Source organism: Aotus nancymaae, unplaced genomic scaffold (assembly GCF_030222135.1).
Source record: "Aotus nancymaae isolate 86718 unplaced genomic scaffold, 86718_ANA_hifiasm-v0.15.2.pri h1tg000018l, whole genome shotgun sequence".
NCBI lineage: Eukaryota > Metazoa > Chordata > Mammalia > Primates > Aotidae > Aotus > Aotus nancymaae.
Genome location: NW_026988430.1, coordinates 25596597 through 25613103, shown reverse-complemented (window position 1 = coordinate 25613103; position 16507 = coordinate 25596597). Strand labels below are relative to the sequence as shown.

General features: G+C 44.6%; 2 protein-coding genes across 10 annotated transcripts in view; one reads left to right on the top strand and one right to left on the bottom strand.

Moving 5' to 3' along the window:
- Positions 1-14697, top strand: part of LIG3 (DNA ligase 3) — a 49685-nt gene extending 34988 nt beyond the window's left edge. The window contains exon 21 of the mRNA XM_064378483.1: positions 14548-14697. Coding sequence (XP_064234553.1) covers positions 14548-14568 — 21 coding nt within the window. The 3' untranslated portion in view covers positions 14569-14697. The remainder of the gene's footprint in view (positions 1-14547) is intronic.
- Positions 1-16507, bottom strand: part of RFFL (ring finger and FYVE like domain containing E3 ubiquitin protein ligase) — an 81543-nt gene that overhangs the window by 6435 nt on the left and 58601 nt on the right. For 8 of the 9 annotated variants that reach the window (XM_012445463.2, XM_064378490.1, XM_064378491.1 and 5 more), the window contains 4 exons: positions 12560-12747; positions 6597-7007; positions 1907-1990; positions 770-980 (listed from right to left, as the gene is read on the bottom strand). In XM_012445463.2, the coding sequence (XP_012300886.1) occupies positions 770-980; positions 1907-1990; positions 6597-7007; positions 12560-12739 (886 nt within the window). In that variant the 5' untranslated portion in view covers positions 12740-12747. Of the gene's footprint in view, positions 1-769; positions 981-1906; positions 1991-6596; positions 7008-12559; positions 12748-12954; positions 14044-16507 lie in introns of those variants that run through there. The other variant, XM_064378487.1, reaches the window with a different exon arrangement.

Genomic DNA, 16507 nt, shown 5'->3' with positions numbered 1-16507 from the left:
TGATGAATTTGAGCTACTGGTAGAGGAGAGCCTGAAATCTGACTTGAACCACCCTTACCATGCAAGGAATCAGTATGTTGCTCTGTGGGAAGTAAATCAGTTGGGGAGGGGAGAAAAGGATTCTGTGGTGAAATAATTTCAGGAAACACCAAGTTCAAAACAGCCAAAACACATTTCTCTTCTGCAGGATTTCTCTGCCTTTAATAAAAAAATCTACCATAAATCAGTAACGAAGATACAGTATGAGGTATTTTTCCCTAAACTCATTTAACCACAGACCCAGATATTTTCCTGGGCATCTCCTGAAAATGATACAGCAGAAAATCCTTTGAGAAATGAACAAAAGGAAAAGCCCAAGTGCAGAAGGAATTTCTCCTACTATGTATGTAGATTCACTTTCTACCTCCCAAATCTTGTAAGAAAACTGAAAAGGTGGTAGTTAGAGTATGGAGGGGATACCATGTGGTAAGAAAGGCTATGGACTTAGACCAGAAAATTCTCAGTTAAAATCTGGGCTCCATAATAAAAGGGTGATGCCAATAATGCCTATTTCATAGGTTGCTCTAAGGAATAAATAGATACATGCAATGCCGAATCCAGTTTTGACATCAACCACAAATGACAGCTATCATTAGATGGTGCGAATAAGTAAGGTGTCTCCTTCTATGGCTAAAAGTGTGGAAACTGAGTCAGGTCAATGCCATCATGCTTTGGAATGACAGCAAACACTTCTGAGATCTGTATAGCTACCACACAGACAACCACTCACCCCGGTTCTGGAGTCCTTTCTGATCCTTGTATAGCCGGGTCACTCTCTCCATCAGCTCCCACTTCTCACAGCAGCCCTTGTAGTTGACAAAGTTGCGAGCCAAGATCTCTTTCAGCTGCCGTACTGTCAGGCCTTCAATGTCCTCCAGGTCGGTCAGGTCAGACAGAGAGGCCCTTCGGCCTGGGATGAAGCTGTCCTCTGAGTCAATAGACTGCAACGGCAAAGATGAGATCAATGTGCGCAGCTCTGACCTCCCCAAGCTCTTTCTCCAAGGACCCCAAAGCACTCACCACACCATAATTTTGGTGATTGACCTCATGAAGGGTAGGAACAGAGACAGGATGAGTACCTGGCATGGTGCTCTGCATTGCAAAATATACTAGAATCTCTTCCTGATCCATGATTCTGTGCTCAGGAGCAGACACAGATCAATCAATCAGTGTGATACAACAGTAGACAGAAGTATAGTAGGAGCGCTGGTTTGAGTCATATGACCCTAATTTTGAATCCCCAACTCATTTGCTGGTTAATGCTAAATAATTACCAGCAAGTTGCTTACCACTCTGAGCCTGTTTGCCCCTCATAAAGGAGAGAGAGCAGTCCTACCCCACAGGGGTCCTGTGGAGGTTAAATGTGGCTGCACATGAAATCCAGCACAGTGCTGGCCCTTCTCACCTAGAGACTTCTGTTTGCCCACAAGAGGCACATTTTCCTGGTAAGCACTCCTCTATACACAATACCTTGGCCACAGCTCCCTGGCCTCGATGTCTGTGCTCTTGACTGGCCCTGCCTGGCTAATTGTCTGACCTCCTTCCCTTGACAATGGCTATAGTGTGCTAGAAGCAGGAGAAAAGAACAAGATTTTCACAGCAGCACTCTAAGCCTGCCCTCTGGCAGGTCCTAGAGAGTCAAGAGACTGGAAATACCATGAGGCTTCTCAGTCTCCACTATGACCTCACAACTGACGACTTCACAAGCTAATCTGAAACACTAACACTAAACTCCACCCCCAAAACACAATTTCAGAAGCACTATCATCACACACTTATTCTCTCTCCAGCCGAGTCTGCTAAGAAGTTCCTAAGAACACCAGTGAAAGAGCAAAGGTGAAGGCACAGACCCGAGCAGAGGCCCCACCTGGGTCTCATCCTCAGCAGGTGCTCTGGCCACACTCTCCATGTAGACGGGTTCCTCTTGATCCTGAGACACATGGCCATTGGCCTGTGGGAAGAGAAAAGTAACATCACATCCAGAGATGTCCCAGAGATCTGCATAGTATGGGCCTCTTTTCAACTCACACAATGTCCAGAATGTATTCCCATCTTGCCCAGAAATCTGGAGCCTCTCACAGCATCATTACAAAAGCCTGCTGTCTCATAGCAACTTTGTCAAGCAGAGAAACAACACAAATAGATTTCAACAGACAAAGCTGCCCTCTAAAACAAAACTGCATTAATTCTGCACACACCAGGATGGCAGTAGCCACCACTCACCACCAATTTAATCTCAGCCTGAGCACTGCAGGTGAAGAGAAGGTCACTGTGTCCATTCCACTGCTGGACTGCTCTCTATCTGACATCAAGGTTTTTCTTGACACTGATCCAAGATTGCCATCCCTATCCCTGGTTCTGCCCCTCAGACCATAGTCTACTGTTTTTTCTTTTTTCCCAAACTGTTTAAACCATGTTTTCCCCTCCTTCACACTCAATCTCCCTGGCTTCCTTATCTGATGAGACAAAGTTTCCAGACCATCACCACCCTAGTCTCTCTCTTTTCTGCCTACTAACTACTCTCACATTCTGAAAATGTGCTCCCCATGTCGAGCACACCATTACTAAGAGCTGTGTCCAGACCTAGTCAAAAAGTATTTTAATGTATCTATGAATCTATTAGCCTAAGACTATATAAAACAATGCCGCCAGGCACAGTGGCTCACACCTGTAATCCCAGCACTTTGGGAGGCTGAGGCGGCCAGATCATGAGGTCAGGAGTTCAAGACCAGCCTGACCAACATGGTGAAACCCTGTCTCTACTTAAAATACAAAAATTAGCCAGATGTGGTGGCACATGCCTATAATCCCAGCTACTAGGGAGGCTGAGGCAGGAGAATCGCTTGAATCTGGGAGGCAGAGGTTGCCATGAGCCAAGATCGTGCCATTGCCCTCCAGCCTGGGCAACAAGCGTGAAACTCCATCTCAAAAAAAAAAAAAAAAAAAAAGACAATGTAATGCCTATGCTTATGGAGATTCATTCTGCTTAGAATTCTCACTTCTCAAAAGGTTTCTGCTGAGTACTCCTGTAGGAGGTTTGGCCAAAGAGTAGTCAGAACTGTGAGCCTCCTAATTCCATCACCATTTAAGCCACAAACCCCTTAAGTAGATCCTCTTCACCCACTGCTCCCTGCAGGCAAAGGGCCTGATGTGGGCTCAGAGCAAAGAGGTGTCTGAGCTCACAGGCCTTTTCCACCAGATTCTGGGGATGCCAGTGAAGGGACAATTTGGGAAACCGAAGTCACCCACTGACCCCAGCCACTCATCCCACATTAGGATGCATAATATGGAGCTAAACAAGAAGAGGCAAACAACTGCAATGGGAATGAAAAGTAGAAATAACAAAATGCCAAGTGAAGGCAAGATCAAATACATAATACACATGTATGGAGATGCATCCAAATCAATGTCTTCATCAACAACATTTTCTCTTAGCTTACTCTAGATCCTCACTGGTCTCTCAGATAGTAGCACCTTGGAATTACCCTGGAATCCTTCAGAGCCTAACCTGTTCCTAAGTAGGTATCTTTCAGATGTCCTGTTTCCTAGAAAGAGAAACCACCTCATGTGGCAATGTATGCTCTTGTCTTTCCAGTTTGCCCACTGGCTAAATCAAATTCCAAAACTAGTACCTATCCACAGGTGTGATTATTGTATATACTTTCTTGCCTGGCAACTATTGATTGCCAAGGCACTAAAGGTAAAAGAAAGAACCCTAGTTGAGCAAGTATTTTAAGGAAATTTACATTCTAGGTGCAGATCACTTGTGAACTTGTCAGATAGCACTGAGTAAGTTATTTAATTCTTCCATACCTGTTTTTCCTGCTTGCAAAGTGCAGGTCTCATCAGAACAGGGCATATGAGCAGAGACATAAGGTATCTTGAAAATCCCAGGAGGAAAGTACCCAATTTGATCTTGTATATAGGGTGACCTTTAGGTGCAATCTGGAAATTTCTGGTTAATGACAGGAAGCTTATAATCCCTTTTTTTTTTTTTTTTTTTTTTTTTGAGATGGAGTTTCACTCTTGTTGCCCAGGCTGGAGTGCAATGGTGCAATCTTGGCTCACTGCAACCTCCGTCTCCCAGGTTCAAGTGATTCTCCTGCCTCAGCCTCCTGAGTAGCTGCGATTACAGGCACGCACCACCACACCCGGCTAATTTTGTATTTTTTTCAGTAGAGATGGGGTTTCTCCATGTTGGTCAGGCTGGTCTCGAACTCCCAACCTCAGGTGATCTGCCCGCCTCGGCCTCCCAAAGTGCTGGAATTACAAGTATGAGCCACTGCGCCCAGCCTTTTCATTTATTTATTTTTGACATGGAGTCTCACTCTGTCACCGGGCTGCAGTGGCGTGATCTCGGCTCACTGCAACCTCCCTCCTGGAGTAGCTGGGACTACAGACCTGCGCCATCACACCAAGCTAATTTTTTTATTTTTAGTGGAGACAGGTTTCACCATGTTGGCCAGGTTGGTCTTGATCTCTTGACTTCGTGATCCACCCTCCTTGGCCTCCCAAAGTGCTGGGATTACAGTTGTGAGCCGGCCAGTTTATAATCTTTCACTGAAAAAATCTACCTAAAGGTTTGGTTGGTTTTTTGTTTTTGTTTTCTGAGACAGGCTCTCACTCTGTTGCCCAGGCTGGAGTATAGTAGCATGATCATTGCTCACTGCTCACTGCAGCCTTGACCTCCCAGGCTTAAATGATCCTCCCACCTCAGCCTCTTGAGTAGCTACAGGTGCCCACCACCACACTCAGCTAATTTTTATATTTTTTATAGAGACAGGGTTTTGCCATGTTGCCAGGCTGGTCTCAAATTCCTCGGCTCAAACTATCTGCCTGCCTTGGCCTCCCAAACTGCTGAGATTACAAGCATGACCCACCATGCCCAGCCAAGGTCCTTTATGGAAAAAGAATTCCTCAGATTCTTCTGGCTCCTTATACATAGAGTGCTCCAAAAAACAAGCAAAGGGAAGAACATATAGCAGGAGTTAAAATCTGTTTAGCACACCAAGTGTGAGAGCTTAGGAGAGTTAAAGTCCAGCTGCAGAGAAAAACATGCTCAGGCCAAAGAGGGAGCTAAATGATTTTACTGCAGTTAAATTATGCTATCACATTGGCCTTTATGCCTCAGTGCTTGTCTACAGCTGAATCAGGGGGCTCAGCCCTAGCAAAGGAGGTGATCATCAACAAGTGGCAGCAGCCATCCACATCGTGTGTGGGAACTGACAGCACTAGCACTATACCAGCTCTAAGTAGCTTGGAGCTCTTTTAAACATGGTATCACACATTCAGGTCTCGACATCCTGGCAAAATCAAAAGTAGTCTGTGATTACTAACCCCATTTCATTGTCGTAGGCTCAACATTTGCCCACGGTGACCAAGAAGTCAGTGACAAAAGAGGATGTGGAAATTGGATCCTGTAGTTCCTAATTCCCCCATATTGTCCAAGCCCTTTAGATCAAGGGTCCCCAACCCCTGGGCCATAGACTGGTACTGGTCCATGGCCTGATAGGAACCCAGATGCACAGCAGGAGATAAATGGCTGGCAAGCGAGCATTACCACCTGAGCTCTGCCTCCTGTCAGATCAGCATTAGATTCTCGTAGGAGTGTGAACCCTGTTGTCAAGTGGGCATGCAAGGGATCTAGGTTGCATGCTCCTTATGAAAATCTAACTAATGCCTGATGATCCGAGGTGGAACAGTTTCATCCCGAAACCAACCCACCCCAGTCTGTGGAAAAATTGTCTTCCACAAAAACGGTCCCTGCTGCCAAAAAGGTTGGGGACCGCCGCTATAAATAACAGGGTCATTAAGGCACTTGTGCAACATCACCACTTCTTGTGCAACGGTTATGTCCACTGGCCTCACTCTAATCCAGTAGTTAGTTGGTCTGCGTGTCTACCTTCCCTTCTCTGGGGGCTTTTTGAGGACACAGTGTATTACTCATTTCTGTACTCCCCAGGCCTGGGTCATGATTCAGTCAATGTGCTGCTCTTAGCTTACCGCCTCCAAGCCCCCAGGATAATGAAGAAGCCGCTTACAAGTACAGCATGCCAACTACTGCTGCTCCCAGACAGCGACCAGTAAGAGAAACAGCGTCTTTGTCTGTTTCCCCATCCTCCTTTGCCTCCACATAGCTCTTTGCTTTCCTATATTCCTTGTGATGGTTACTAAGTAACTAAATTCCCAATCCAGCCAAGGAAGACCACGACAAAGGAGTTAAGTTGGAGGACAAATTGGAACAGAACTAAATTTGAAGCCTTAATGGTTATTTTTCTCAAAATATTTCTAGAATGATGAACTTTAAAAAATGTCTAACTAGGATAGTTGTGTATTAAAACAAAAAAAAATTGGTACTGTGCATATCACCTCTGAAGAAAGCCAAAACATGAGTCTGATATCCAGAAAACACTACTGGTGCACCAATAGTCAGAAAGGTTTCACGTGATCAAGACACTTAGCCTTATACCCCATCCCCACAATGCAGGCAGGAGAGGAAAATGAAAATGAGCCCTCAAACTGGCACAGACTGGGGGAGACTACAAATGGGCCCTTACCTGTTGATTCTCCTGAACCTGGACTGAAGGAACAGAGGTGGCTTGTGCAGATGAAGAGGGAAGGTTGGGTGAGGTAGGTGGAACCGTGCTGGAGTGAGGCTGAGTCAGGAAGGCCTGCTCCTCAGGAAAGTCTGGGGACAAGGTAGGGGCATGAGTCCTGCCCTCCTGGGAGATTATAGGCTGCTGGCCAAGCACCAAGAGCACCAGCTCTTCTTTCTCCCGGCACATTTCGGTAGAGATGTCATGGAGGCTGAGATAGTCCCTCAAGTCCTTCACCTTCATCTTCATGAGCTCCTCTCGCTGAAAGGCTGTAGCTCGAAACCGCTGGCAGAGAAGGCAGAGGCGGGGCCCATTCCCCACTTGGCTCGAACAGGTCATGCAGAAATGTTTCTTACAGTCCAAGCAGGTCTGCTGCTTAGAGCAAGAGATACAGGAAACCATGTCAGATTGACAGAACAAGACAGAGGGTGGGATGGGAGCTTCTGAGGTGCCAAGCCCGGCAAGATCACTCTTACTTTTACTAAGCTCTCTCTTATATCTAAAGGTGTAAGCCACTTTCAGATTTTAGATTAAAAGCCACTCAGGGGTGGCAGACCTCCACTGTGTATTGTGTATATCCATGTGCAGGACACTTCACATTTATTATTTAATTTGAGGCTTACTTTATTTATTCATAAAGAACCTGAGGTATTAATCAAGACTACCAGCTTTAGAATCAAAAAGCTCTGCATCTTTATTAAGTCTCCCTCCCTCATTTCTTGCAGTGTCACCTTGGGTATGTAATTTAGCCTCTCTGGTGCTCAGTTTCCACATCTGTAAAATGGGGGTGATAAGAGATTCTACCTTATGGGGTTGTTGTGAAGATTGAGAGAGAATGCATTTAGCATATCTGACACATAATGAGTCCTCAACAAATGTTAGTTGTGTTAATTTTTCTTTTTTTTTGAGACAGAGTTTCACTCTTGTTGCCCAGGCTGGAGTGCAGTGGCACAATCTTGGCTCACGCAACCACCGCCTCCTGGGTTCAAGTGATTCTCCTGCTTCAGCCTCCCGAGTAGCTGGGATTATAGGCATGTGCCACCATGCCCGGCTAATTTTGTATTTTTAGTAGAGACGGGGTTTCTCCACATTGGTCAGGCTGGTCTCGAACTCCCAGCCTCAGATGATCTGCCCACCTCGGCCTCCCAAAGTGCTGGGATTACAGGCATGAGCCATCATGCCCAGCCTTGTTTTAATTATTATAGCTAGGAAATATTAACATGATGAGAGCCAGGATTCAAATCCTAAACTATATATATATATATATATATATATATATATATATTTTTTTTTTTTAGTTATTTATTTATTTTTTGAGACAGAGTCTCACTCTATCACCAGGCGCTAGGCTGGAGTGCAGTGGTATGATCTCGGCTCACTGCAACCTCCGCCTCCCAGGTTCAAGCAGTCCTTCTGCCTCAGCCTCCCAAGTAGCTGGAACTACAGGCGTGCGCCACCACACCCAGCTAATTTTTTGTATTTTTTAGTAGAGACGGGGTTTCACCATGTTGGCCAGGATGGTCTCAATCTCTTGACCTTGTGATCCGCCCACTTCGGCTTCCCAAAGTGCTGGGATTACAGGGATGAGCCACCGTGCCTGGCTTTCAAATCTTAAACTATAATTATGTCTTCATGACAGTTATGGTGGTGGTGGTTACTATAATTAATATTAGTATTAATTTATTGTGGTACTTTTATGTGCTAGCTTGTCATTTAATTCTCAAAGTGACACTGCAAAGCAGGTATGAGTGTTCTTCCCTGATTCACAGACAAAGCAACCAAGGCTTAGGGAGATCAACTATTATATTCAAGGTCAGGCAATAAACAGGAGAGTGGGATTCATACTCAAGGTCTGTCAGAGGCTAATGCCCATGATCACGTTCTTTCCACCAGGCCATGCTGCGTAGCTCAGTCCCATTCAAGCACAGAGCATTTCTGAGTCAAGGACCTGGCTTCCCTTCTCCAAACTTCCCACCCACTGCCCTGTGGACACAGGCTCCCCACTCCAGAAAGGCCCACTCAGAGTGCTGGGAACTCAGTGGTGCTTATGACCATATCCAAGACAAATATTTAGATAGTGACGGGAGGCCCTCTAGACATCAGGGCACTCTCGTTCCTCAAAGCACAGAGTGTCTCAGGCGACAAGAGCGCCTGACAGGCAAGCTGGTACTGCCTGGCAGCAGCTACTCTGACCGTCGCTGACAACACAGGAAGGCTTACTCAGCCCACAGGAAGCAATCCTCGGCCTCTCACCCTACGGGCTGAGTAAGCACAGTGACATCTGGCTGAGCTGTATTCTGGCCAAAAGCATGTCACAGCCCCAATAAGAGAGGCTATTCCTGAGCACACTGGGATTGGCCTCGAGGGCACCCTCACTAATCCTTTAAAGAAGTTAAAAACTTTTTATCCTGTGGTGACTTAAGTAGTAACTTAAATATTTCTGCTCCTCCTTTTCTAAATGTAGAAAGCTGTTCAAGCTAAAAAAAGAATGCTCAAGAGACAAGATTCTCATAGTTGAGATCACAGACACTCTTGTGTGGGGTTGAAGTAAATGTCTGCACAGTTAAGATAAGTTTTGTCTAAGTATCATTCATATAGTAAAGGGAAAAGGAAATAATATTTACCATCCAGTTTTGGCTCTTAAAAGACTTAGAAGGCATTGCAAAGGGACACAGATCAAGCTCCCTAATTCTCCACACAGTTATAACCAAACAATACACTGTTCAGAGATGGATTTAAAAGGATGCACAGCTGCACCAGCATTGTAACGGTTCTGGGACTAGTCACCACACAGGCAGAAAATGGATGCTTTTGGGTATTTGGGGTTCATTGACATCTAAAACTTTTCTATTAAGAAATGAAGTGTGCTTAGGATAACTGAGACTGAAACAAAGAGGCTTTAATGCCATAAACCTGTTGGCCTGACATGGAACATTACTTAAGTCAATACAGTTTGACAAGACCTAGCTCGACACAATTATAAAGCCTGTGTTGTTCAATCAGCCAGATCCAAACAACTCTCTATTCTTTTTCTTCAAATGTGTGTGGCTTATAGGGTGCAAGATCAGAATGCAAAGACAGCAACTTAACTTCTACACACTCGCTGGCTCATGGGGGACTCTGAAATAAGCTGGCCATCTGAAACATACCCTATAGGAACAGGACAGGGCTTGAGGCTAAAATCCCAGTTTGCAGTGGCAGGAGAGAACAAAAGGAAAGGAAAAAAGGGCTGTCTACAAATGCAGGCAGAATGAGCAAAGGACATGCTTATGTATACATTCTAGCAAATGAGCCAGGCACAGTGGCTCACACCTGTAATCCCAGCATTTTGGGAGGCTGAGGCAGGTGCATCACCTGACGTCAGGAGTTCGAGACCAGCCTGACCAACATGGTGAAATCCCGTCTCTACTAAAAATACAAAAATTAGCTACTCTACTAAAAATACAAAAATTAGCTACTCTACTAAAAATACAAAAATTAGCTACCAGCTACTCGGGAGGCTGAGGCAGGAGAATCACTTAAACCCGGGAGGCGGAGGTTGCAATGAGCTGAGCCTGGGTGACTGAGTGACACTCCATCTCAAAAAACTAAATAAATAAAAATAAAATTAATTAATTCTAGTGAATGGTTCAAAACAACTGAGTAACCAGGTAGCATGAAAGATGAATTAGTGGAGGCAACCAATGTGCCTACAGAAATGCCCAGCAAGCACTCAGATATCCAGCATCACAGAACTGGCCGTGGCACCTCAGGCGGGTATCACCACCCTTCAGGAATGCTGAAGGGCTCTGCTGGCTCCCGTTTGCCAACTGCCCTTCCCTTACTCCTACTCCTCCCATCCCTATTTCCTGGAACATGGGAAGTATTACATGAGAGAATGTATATAAAACCTTAGCACAAGGTGGATGCTCCAGAAAAGGTAACACAGTCACCTTTTATTTCCTTTCTCCTTTTACCAGCACCTAAGATCCAGTCCTCTCTTTCCACTCTGAGATAGGAGTATCACCTTCCATGGCTCCAAGCACCTCCTCTTCCTCCAACTGGTCCAACTAAAGAGGCTGGATGCCAGACTCCCTCCAAAATTGTCAGTGTTGTTGCTAAACCACAGGGAGGTATTACCAACAGAGATCGGATATTTGGCTTGTGGCAAAATTACAGACTGCCATTTCTCTTTAGGACTGAAAACTCAGGGAACATAAGGGCCACATCTTACTTATGTTCTCTCTATAAAGTTCTGAATGCTTTCTCTATAAAGTCCTGTGCGTTGCACCCGATGAACATTCAGAAAAGACTGACCATAATGAAAAAAAGGAAAAGGAAAAGAAGGATCCATGTAATCATTTCAATTCAAGCACTTCTAGAAAAGACATTTTGAAAGCCCCTGGCTGTTAAATGCCAAACACTTAAGATAAGAATGCTGATCCACTTAAGCATGAAATTGCAAATGAAAAATTCTCGTAGATGAAAACACCCTTAATATTCACAAAATTCACTGTAAATTGCACAAAATTAATTCCTACTTTTGTAGCAAGAAAATATTGTACCAATAACCATTTTTTACCATCCAAACTGGAAATTTTCTTCCCCCAACAGAAGCTCTTCTTGTTACACGTACTTTTGTTACACTGTATGGTGTACCTTGTCCCCACCTCCCTGTCTGACTGCCAGCTCCCTGTTAAGCAGGGATGACCTTTTTCATCTCTGCCTCCCTAGCCCAGGCAGTACCTGATACACAGTAGATATTCAGTAATTCATTTCCAGTGAATAAGAAAAAAAGCACCTTATTTTAATCATTGCCATGCTTCTGTACTCAGGCCTATAACTGTCATCTTCTACTCGACATGCCGAATGTCTTCTGGGAGGGGGCTTTGGAATCAAGGTCCTGGGTTTGAATCCCAGCTCTGTCATTTAATAACTATGTGATCATGAGCACTACTGAAGTCAAGGGAAAAGAATGAGTATTTTAATATCTCTCATGCTATTTGCCAGGAACTTAACACATTCAGAGTTCTTATTAATGTTAAACTCTAAGCTTTAGTTTCTCATATGTAAAATGGGATTTGGGAGAGTCTAAAACCTGTATCATAGCTATTGTGAGGATTAAATGAAATTTAAAAATCTAAATTCCTTAAACAGTCCTTTGCACACAGCAGATGGTTTAAAAGTATGATTTCCTCTCAAATTTCCCACAATCACCATTTTAACATCATATCCTATCACCCATTCTAGGCTGCAAACCTCTCATTCTGCAGAAAAATGCAGAATGCTGGAGTTCTTTATCCAGGTCAGGGTTTATCTTCTGCCCTAGTCATGCTTGACCACAGATAATTCACTGCCTCTGGAAGAGGAAGGGTGCACACCCAGACACCATTATCCAGCCAGTAATTTTACTTCCAGCTCGTTCATCTGGGAAGCATGGCTCCCAAGCATCTCAAATGAAATCTGCTACAGTAAATAAGCTCCAGTCTTTGTTATGGTCTTAATGTACCTGAGGCATCCTTGATATTGTTTTTCATAAAAAGAACAAGTTAATCTGCAGTCAGACCTTTTGTGATGGTGGCTAACGAAGGAAATAACATTCTAAGCATCGTGCTAGGCACCCTTCATGGCTTTCTTGTCTCCCTTTATTCTCACAACACTGAAAGATGAAGACTACTATCATCCCAACTTTATAACAGGGAAACTGAATCTCAAGAGAGGTGAAATCATCTAGCTAGTTGGTAGCAAAGCTGACAACTGAATTCAGATCTAATTACTCCAAATCTACATTTTTATGAAAGGGACATGTCTGGGTCTGGGTCACCAGCATTACACAAGGTGTAAAAGTGAAAGGCAAGGTGGTAAGCATTCACAGAGGGGTCAGCAGCGCTTGCCCATGGTCCAGAGGCTACAGTGGCAGAGCAGGCCAATAAGTCAGCACTCACCTTCCTGGCTGTGTTTGCAAAGTGAGCCCCACAGGACTTGCAGCTTGGTTCCGAGCCTGTTGGGGAAGGGAAGGAGCTGTACCCAGGGTTGGAATAGGCCTGCATCCTGGCTCCCTGGGGTGGTGGGACCTCCTCAGGCTGTCCATCCAGGCAGAACCAGTTGCAGCAGGTTGCCCACATGATAAAATCTGGTGCAAGGGAGGAAAGGAGAAAAGGTCAGAGTTAAGACATGCCTCTACTGTCCTTTCGGTGTCCGAGAGCACAGGTGAGCAGTAATGCTCAATCCACACATGCCACCAGGGTGGAGGGGAGGATGTGTTTTCAGAGACCACAGTTTTCTTACGCCTCCCTCTCCACCACAGTTCTTGTCCCACGTAAGAAGTAAGCATAGATACCTCGTCTGCCAGAACAAGATGGGCTGTCAAGCTGGCACTCCACCTTTCAAAGATCGCTGATCCTTGATTGGGTTTAATCTGAGATCTAACTTCAAATAAAACCTTTTCTTACCTTAGCAATTACAATTGGCTTAACACCCACTTCATTCAGGAACATAGCCTTGTTCAGAGAGACAGAACTTTATCATACACATTGGGATACATACGCACAATGATAGTGGGGAAGACTATTATTATTATTATTATTTTGAGACGACGTTTCACTCTTTTTGCCCAGGCTGGAATGCAATGGCACAATCTCAGCTCATGGCAACATCCGCCTCCCGGGTTCAAGTGATTCTCCTGCCTCAGCCTCCCAAGTAGCTGGGATTACAGGCATGCGCCACCACGCCTAGCTAATTTTGTATTTTTAGTAGAGATAGGGTTTCTCCATGTTGGTCAGGCTGGTCTCGAACACTCAATCTTAGGTGATCTGCCCACCTTGGCCTCCCAAAGTGCGAGGATTACAGGTGTGAGCCAATGCGCCCGGCCAAGACTATTAATTGCTTTATATAAATGATGCAACCCAGGCTCAAAGAAATCAAATACATAGCTAATATACAGAGAGCTAATATACAGAGTTGAGATTCTATAAACCCAGGTTTGCTGACTCCAAACCTAACATCCTTTTCCCTATACTATGTTGCCCCTTCATTGATTTCCCCTCCTGCCAGCCAGCAAAACTACTCTTATATTTGTACCCCCAATCCTAGATAAACTTCTATCACAGCACATATTATACTTTCTTGCACTGATATATCTTGCTCTTTATTTTCTACTGCTAACCCATAAATTCCTCCAGGGCCCATTTATTCATTAGGTACAGTACTGTTCCCTAGCACTGTTGTCCACATAGCAGAAACTCAACAAATATTTGCTTTCTTGCTGAATCAGAGCCTCTGTAGGTTTATTAAGAATTGTTGGGCTGGGCATGGTGGCTCACGCCTGTAATCCCAGCACTCTGGGAGGCCGAGGCGAGATCACTTGAGGCCAGGAGTTCCAGACCAGTCTGGCCGACATGGTGAAACCCCATCTCTACTAAAAATATAAAAATTAGCCGGGCATGTTGGCGGGCACCTGTAATCCCAGCTACTTGGGAGGCTGAAGCTGGAGAATCGCTTGAATCCAGGAGGTGGAGGCTGCAGTGACTGGAGATGGTGCCACTGCACTCCAGCCTAGGCGACAAGAGTGAAACTCCATCTCAAAAAAAATAGAATAAGTGTTGGCCAGGTGTGGTGGCTCATGCCTATAATCCCAGCACTTTGGAAAGCCAAGGTGGGAGGATCACTTGAGCTCAGGAGTTCAAGACCAGTCTGGCCAACATGGCGAAATCCCATCTCTACAAAAATTAGCCAGGTGTGGTGGTACACACCTGTAGTCCCAGCAACTCAGAAAGCTAAGGTGAGAGGATCACTTAAGCCTGAGAGGCGGAAGTGGCAGTGAGCTGAGATCATGCCACTGCACCGCTGCACTCCAGCCTGGGTAACAGAGTGAGACCCTGTCTGAAAAAAAAAAGTGTTGATTTATTACTCTCATTTTACATATCAAATGCAGGTACTGCGGACAAAGGACTGATGATTTTTATGATCACAAAACAAAGAGGATCTGGAGGATCTGGAGCCAATCCCTCAAATGTCAGAATAACCTAACAATTGTAAGAGGGCCCACTCAAATGCCAAGCACTGAGGTGAGATATGAGTATGTTTTTCTCAGTAGACTAAAGCAGCCAGTGTAGACACTTTGAGCCTGAACGCTTTGCTTACAAAGATAATAAATGCAACAGTTAATGTTATTACTTGATAATCAGTTCATACAATAGAATGCTTCGCTCTGTCTCCTGACTCATTGTTTTAACAAAGGCACTTTCATAAGCTGGAAGGAAATAAGAGGCCAACTGATCAAACTGAGTCATTTTATAGAGGAAAAAAGAATGAGCACCAGCAAGGGGAAGTAACTTCCTGGGTCACATAGCTCATAACCTTAGGCCTCTTCACTTCTCTAGGTCCTTTTTAGCTTTCCAATACTGCCTCCAATGCACCTGTGATATAATTCATTCTCCTCTGCAGGGGTCCCTGATTAACATCTGTCTCCCCAACTTGCCCATGACCCCCACGACAACAGGGATTGTGACAGTCTTACAGCACCCAGTTAGACAGGTAGCTCAACAAGAACTATCAAATGAATGGATCATATACAATATCTAAAGTTTTTTGTTTGTTTGTTTTGAGACAGAATTTCACCCAGGCTGTAGTGGCACAATCTCAGCTTACTGCAACCTCCGCCTCCCGGGTTCAAGCAATTCTCCTGCCTCAGCCTCCTAAGTAGCTGGGACTACAGGCGCCTGCTACCATGCCCAGCTAATTTTTTGTATAAATTTTTGTATGTAGAGACGGGGTTTCACCACGTTAGCCAGTATGGTCTCCATCTCCTGACCTTGCAATGCACCCACCTCGGCCTCCCAAAGTGCTGGGATTATAGGCGTGAGCTATCACACTTGGCCACACATTTGTTCAATCTTCAGCACACCAAACACATTTCTCTCTGACAGCATATAAGTTATCTGAGGTTTCTAAGTTCCCAGAAGAGAAGGACCAAATCTGCCTTTACTTGCAATTAACAGTTCACATGGAATAATGAAGGTTCTTCCCGGTGTGTGTATGATAAAGTAAATGATTTCTCTGTTGGCAAGAGACTGGGGACAACAGAAGAGGAACAGAAGAGGAGTAGCCCTCTGAAATAGAAATTTTGTAATTTGTTTTTTTGAGACAGGGGTCTCTGTCACCCAGGCTGGAATAGAGTGGCATGATCTCAGCTCACCTTGGGTTCAAGTGATTCTCCTGCCTCAGCTTCCTGAGGAGCTGGGATTACAAGAGCACTTCATCATATCCAGCTAATTTTTGAATTTTTAGTAGAGACTGGGTTTTGTCATATTGCCCAGGCTGGTCTCGAACTCCTGACCTCAAGTGATCTACCTGCCTCAGCCTCCCAAAGTGCTGGCATTACAGGCATGAGCCACCACACTCAGCCAAATTTTGTAATTCTTTAAATCACAAATTGATAGACATATCTGAGACAGTAATAATAAAAAGAATACAGAATCTATAATAAGAAGGCCTCAGTCCCAAGTCCTGCTCTACTACTTAAGGGCTGTGTTACCTACCTCTAACAAGTAATAGACTTTCTGTACTTCATTTTTCTCATCTGGACAGTCTGTACGCTATAAAGCACTATATAAACATTAGGTGTTATCAGCATTATAACAATGCTTTTAACTTCAATTTTTCTGGGAAGGCAAAGGTACAAAATAAACCTAATAAACCTACAGCTTTCACAACAATTACCATCTGGCTTTCTGGGCTTGTCCCCTACAAAGAGGACAAGGTTGTAGGCAATTCATTAACTTCTTTTTTTTGAGATGGAATCTCACTTGGTTGCCCAGGCTGGAGTGCAGTGGAAGGATCTCAGCTCTCTGCAACCTCTGCCTCCCAGGTTCAAGCGATTATCCTGCCTCAGC